Source organism: Macaca fascicularis, chromosome 9 (assembly GCF_037993035.2).
Source record: "Macaca fascicularis isolate 582-1 chromosome 9, T2T-MFA8v1.1".
NCBI classification, from domain to species: domain Eukaryota; kingdom Metazoa; phylum Chordata; class Mammalia; order Primates; family Cercopithecidae; genus Macaca; species Macaca fascicularis.
In genome coordinates, this window is record NC_088383.1 from 131,507,403 (window position 1) to 131,513,402 (window position 6,000).

General features: G+C 48.1%; 1 protein-coding gene across 1 annotated transcript in view; it reads left to right on the plus strand.

The window, feature by feature from the left end:
* HTRA1 (HtrA serine peptidase 1) overlaps positions 1-3,796 on the plus strand; it is a 52,527-nt gene extending 48,731 nt beyond the window's left edge. The window contains exons 8-9 of the mRNA XM_045361704.3: positions 887-982; positions 3,080-3,796. Coding sequence (XP_045217639.2) covers positions 887-982; positions 3,080-3,248 — 265 coding nt within the window. The 3' untranslated portion in view covers positions 3,249-3,796. The remainder of the gene's footprint in view (positions 1-886; positions 983-3,079) is intronic.
* Positions 3,797-6,000: the final 2,204 nt, after the last annotated feature.

The following is a 6,000-nucleotide window of genomic DNA, read 5'->3' on the forward strand; positions in this document are numbered from 1 at the left end:
TGACCCCTGAGTGCCTCAGTTTCCTCCTCTTCAGGATGGGGATGACAGCGCAGGTGCTTCTGGTGTGTGGCCAGGCTCAGATCAGGGAGTGGTAGCGGTGATCACCAGCCACAGTGATGCCAGCCACTATGTATCACATGTACTAGGCCGGTGACCTCATCTGATCCTCACAACTCGTGTTGTAGGGTACTGTTATTATCCCCGTTTCGCAGGTGAGGAAATGAAGGCACAGAGAGGTTAAGCAACCGTCTGGGGTCACGCAGCTAGCAAATAGCAGAGCTAGGGCTACAAACCAGGCCAACCACTATACTTTACGGACTCCTTAGTAATAGCTACTGTTAATTAAGAAATAATAACAATGATGATGGCTGCGCATTGCTGGCTCACACCTGTAATCCCAGCACTTTGGGAGGCTGAGGCGGGCAGATCAGTTGAGGCCAGGAGTTGGAGATCAGCCTGGCCAATTTGTGAAACCCTGTCTCTACTAAAAATATGAAAAATTTAGCTGGGCTTGGTGGCAGTCACCTGTAATCTCAGCTACTCGGGTGGCTGAGGCAGGAGAATTGCTTGAACCCAGGAAATAGAGGTTGCAGTGAACTGAGATCGTGCCATTGCACTCCAGCCTGGGTGATAGAACAAGACTCTGTCTCAAAAAAAAAAAAAAGAAAAGAAAAGAAATAATAATAATGATGAAAGCACTTTCCTTGCTGTTACCAAGTAAATCTTTGACTCTGGTAGAGAGGCAGTTTTAAAATAGGATCAGAACTCCTGGAGGAATTTTACATTAGACCCAGGGAGAAGAAGGGAACTGGTGAGAGCTTGAGTTTTGCCTGGGGAAGGACTGGTGTCTCTTCACACTAACACGGGTGCTTTTTCTCTGGAGCAGCAAAGCCAAAGAGCTGAAGGACCGGCACCGGGACTTCCCAGACGTGATCTCAGGAGCGTATATCATTGAAGTAATTCCTGATACCCCAGCAGAAGCGTGAGTTAGAGTCATTTTCCCTTATTTTCCCTTTTCCTAATATTCTTGTTGTTCCTGTGGGGGTAGCAGGAAGAGGGAGCGCTGTTCCTTTTCTACTGGCTCAGATGACGGTGTTGATCCTTGACAGACATGGTCGGATGTTGCTGGTCATTCCTGCTGGCCAGGCCTTCTGACCTGGCTCGGCTTGGGACTCATCCATAGGAGGGTGCCTTCTGTCTTCAAAAGTCCTTGCTCCACTAGGACCCTCCAGATGGACAGAGCAATAGCAGACTCATAATGAGTCTCTGGCTGGCCAGAGAGAGGGTTTCAGGAACAGTGTCCCCAAGCCCTCACGTGGTGGTCCTGTTCTAGGCTTCGGGACCCTTCTCCTCCTGGAGTCTTCCAGATTGTCTCTGACAGTTAGGCCCATACCTGTCAACACCTCCAGAAAAATAACCCAAGTGATATCAAAGTAACATGACAAGAAGTAGCTCAACCATCCATCAGGGTTTGTTACCTGTATTGGAATATCCAGAAAAAAGTGCTAGACCAGGGGCCAGCAGTTGTGCCCTGGGGCTGGATCTGGCCCACTGCCTGCTTTTATATGGCGCTGTGGACTAAGAATAATTTTTGCATTTTATTTCTATTTTTACTTATTTTTTAAATTTTTTATTTTCATAGGTTTTTGGGGAACAGGTTGTATTTGGTTACATGAATAAGTTCTTTGGTGGTGATTTGTGAGATTTTGGTGCACCCATCACCCAAGCAGTATACACTGAACCCAATTTGTAGTCTTTTATCCCTCACCCCTGTCCCAGCCTTTCCCATTGAGTCCCCAGAGTCCATTGTATAATTCTTATGCCTTTGTATCCTCATAGTTTAGCTCCCACTTATGAGTGAGAACAAAAAATCCTGAAATAAGAATAGCATTTTGTGACTTGTTATATTTGTATGCAATTCAAATTTCAGCGTCCACTGAAATTTGGTTTATGACATCTTTGGTGGCTTTTGTGCTGGAGCAGCCGAGTTGAGTAGCTTCAACAGAGACCATATATACGGCAAAGCCTAAAATATTTCCTATGGACCTCTTTACAGAAAAAGTTTGCAGACCCTTATGCTGGCCCATATGAAGGACCATGACAGCGTTTTGACGCTGACCTATATAAGAGCTACAGTTATAGTGGCAACCACACAAAGGAAGTGCCTCTTAACAGAAGCATTCTGCCCACCCTTGTAGGAACTGCATTCTGAGTTGCAATACCCTTTATAAGCAAGTTGGCCATGGTCACGCTACATGGCAGATAGTACCTGGTACATCCTTCCCCACTTTGGGGTCAATCTTGACCTTTGATCTCCTTGGGATCATAAGGCCATACAAGTGTTAGTAGGCATTTCTAGAGTGGACATAATGGATGAGTTAGCCTAAAAATCTCAAAAGGAGCCCAGCATCATGGCACCTGCTTGTAATCCCAGCTATTCAGGAGGCTGGAGCAGAAGGATCCCTTGAGCCCAGGAGTTCAAGACTAGCTTGGGCAACAAATGAGACCCCATCTCAAAGAAAAAAAAAAAGGTGGGGGAAGAACATTATAATAATAATAATAATAATAATAATAATAATAAAAACCTTGATAAGTATCCAGTCTACCGATGGTTTATTTTTTATTTTATTTATTTATTTTTTTGAGATGGAATCTCACTCTGTTGCCCAGGCTGGAGTGCAGTGGCAAAATCTTGGCTTACTGCAACCTCCACCTCCTGGGTTCAAGTGAATCTCTTGCCTCAGCTTCTGAGTAGCTGGGATTACAGGTGCCCACCACCAAACCTGGCTCTTTTGTTTTGTAATTTTAGTAGAACCAGGGCTTTGCCATGTTGGCCAGGCTGGTCTTGAACTCCTGACCTCAGGTCATCCACCTGCCTCAGCCTCCCAAAGTGCTAGGATTACAGGCATGAGCCACTGTGCCCGGCCCACTGATGGTTTGAATTATTCTAAGTTCACCACCATCCAATCCTGTTTGCTCTGGGCTTTTAGGTTCTAAACTGTGCCTCTGTCCATGTAAAGTCAGATCAGGAGGAATGGAAACATGAAACATTGCTATTGTGTTTCCCTTTGTGTTGCAGTGGTGGTCTCAAGGAAAACGACGTCATAATCAGTATCAATGGACAGTCGGTGGTCTCCGCCAATGACGTCAGCGATGTCATTAAAAGGGAAAGCACCCTGAACATGGTGGTCCGTAGGGGTAACGAAGACATCATGATCACAGTGATTCCCGAAGAAATTGACCCATAGGCAGAGGCATGAGCTGGACTTCATGTTTCCCTCAAAGACTCTCCCGTGGATGACGGATGAGGACTCTGGGCTGCTGGAATAGGACACTCAAGACTTTTGACCGCCATTTTGTTTGTTCAGTGGAGACTCCCTGGCCAACAGAATCCTTCTTGATAGTTTGCAGGCAAAACAAATGTAATGCTGCAGATCCGCAGGCAGAAGCTCTGCCCTTCTGTATCCTATGTATGCAGTGTGCTTTTTCTTGCCAGCTTGGTCCATTCTTGCTTAGACAGCCAGCATTTGTCTCCTCCTTTAACTGAGTCATCATCTTAGACCAACTAATGCAGTCGATACAATGCGTAGATAGAAGAAGCCCCACGGGAGCCGGGATGGGACGGGGCGCGTTTGTGCTTTTCTCCAAGTCAGCACCCAAAGGTCAATGCACAGAGACCCCGGGTGGGTGAACACTGGCTTCTGAAATGGCCAGCGTTGACTCTTTTAGGAATCTCTTTGGAACTGGGAGCACGATGACTCTGAGTTTGAGCTATTAAAGTACTTCTTACACATTGCTTTCTGCAGTGCTTATTTTCCTTTCTCAAGAGCAGCTTGTTGCAGTCTTTTTGGAATGATTCATGATTCTAATGTCAGTGGGCTCCTCATTAGACTGCATTGTCCATGCAGGTTTGAGCTCTTAGTCTTATGAGTTATTTCAAAATCATCCCATGGGATTTACCGGGGTTATGAACAACTCTGCTCGGACACCCTGGCTTTATGAAGCAGGACTTGAGGACAGTTGCACTCGCATCCGGAGCTTGTCAAACGAAAGACAGTCTGTTGACATCATACAGCATGCAATTAGTCAACAAAGATTTTCTGGGCCTCTGCTCTGTGCCAGGCATTTTAAGTGTGTGGTCAGTGAGAGCAGGAAAGACACAGGCTGTCCCTCCCTAGAGCTTCAGTTCAGAAGCCAAGTCTCTTTCTGAAAGGGAGACAGCTCAGGAGACCAGGATGCAACCCCAGAATGGGCCCAGAATGCACAAGGCTGCAGCTGACCTCATTTGTCCTGGGTTGTGAAATAAGAACTAGGCCTTGAGCCTTGGTGAGTTTAGAGGAGGACTCCCCTTGACATGCCCTCAAACAGGTGCAACCAAAAGCAGCTGTAGGCACCTTTATCTCCATGAAAGCTTTCCAAAAGTGTGGAAAGCTGACCCAAGAGGACTTGCACAACTTTAGCTTGGAAGTTTGCACAGACCTATGTCCCTGTGGGGAGCACACACCAGAGAGGATGCTGTTTATGCCAAGAGTAGCGGGTCAAAGCTTTCCAACTGTCAGCAGTCAAAACGAGGGCCTTGGACCGGATGGAGGTTCAGTTCCCCCGATTGAGAGCTGAATCCTTCCTCCATCAACAGAGGTATAAGGTCCAGCTCATAACTGGGGAGGCTGCAGAAGGCCAAAGGGCCAACTTAAGTGCAGGGGCAGTCCAGCTGAGCACAGTCCTCATCAGCGTTGGTGCTCGGCATCTGAGCAGCTTGTGGCCCGTTGTGACCCTGGCGTGTCTCTGCTCTCTGGTTGGATGACCTAGTAGAGTCAGGAAGGAGCCAGCGAGTCCTTCGGCTCTGGAAGTGTGTTTTGCATTCCCTCCCTTCTCCATGAAAGGTAATGACTCAGAATGGCTTGTGGCTTCAGAGGTTCATTCTCAGATGTTTTATATGTGGGCCTGCTTTCCTGGGTGGTCCCCGGAGCTGAGGCGCTGCCACAGGTGGGGAGGATGCCCTGGGTGGCACTGAGGTCAGACCCAGTCCTGGCCTGAGCCTATCGGTGTTCAGCCTGTCAGGCATCCGGGAGATCACAGATGGTTCTGCTGGAAGAAACTAGCCTGGTGACGGACCGGCCTGAGGCCTCTGTGAACCTCTGCAACATCTCTGCAGGACACTGGGCAGGGCTGGAGTTTTGCCTGCATGTGTGGTCCCATACAGGACAGAAGCGGCAGCTTGCCACTTTGTTGCATATTACATGTTTGGTTACATGGTTGCACTTACCAGTGAGACCCTGTGTCCCATGGGGGCTGCTTGTCCTGGAACCCCCACCTCACATTTGAAGACCTTCAGAATCGTTGTTTCTTCTGCTTGCTTTAGGCTGTGATGCGGGATTTTGCAACATAAATTAGTCCTAAAGCCTGGAGGCAGAGCACTGAGTCGAAAGAGCATGGCTTTTGGAGTTATAGATGGATTTGGGCTTAAATCCAGTGTCTATATATCTTACCAGCTGTGTGACCTTGAGCAAGTTCCTAACCTCTCTGCCTGTTTTTCATCTATAAAATGTCCTCAGTTGTCATCTCTGCTTCCATGGAGCTCAGTTCCTAGTTCCTCTTGGCCATTTCTGGTCCCTTCAAGGTCACTCGAACAGCCCTCTGGCTGGTGGGCCAGCACCTGCCCCCTGTTCTGGCTCCTGGAGAACTCCTGTTCACCAAATGTGGGCTCAGCAGTGCCTCTTCCAATCTTGGCTCCCTTGGCTCTAGTCCTCTGCTTCCAGCTTCTGCAAAACTGTGAGCCAACCACGTGACTGGGCTTCCCCAGCAAGCTGCATCACGTGACTGTCCCCAGCCCGCCCTGCCAGATGCTTCTCTTGATGCACTGGCCAGGAGAGAGGGCCTGGTGTGCTGAGTGAATCTGAGCTGGGCAGCTCTATACAGGGTCTACAGGGACCTCTATCTTTTTTTTTTTTTCTTTAGACAGGGTCTCATTCTGTTTCTCAGGCTAGAGTGCAGTGGTTT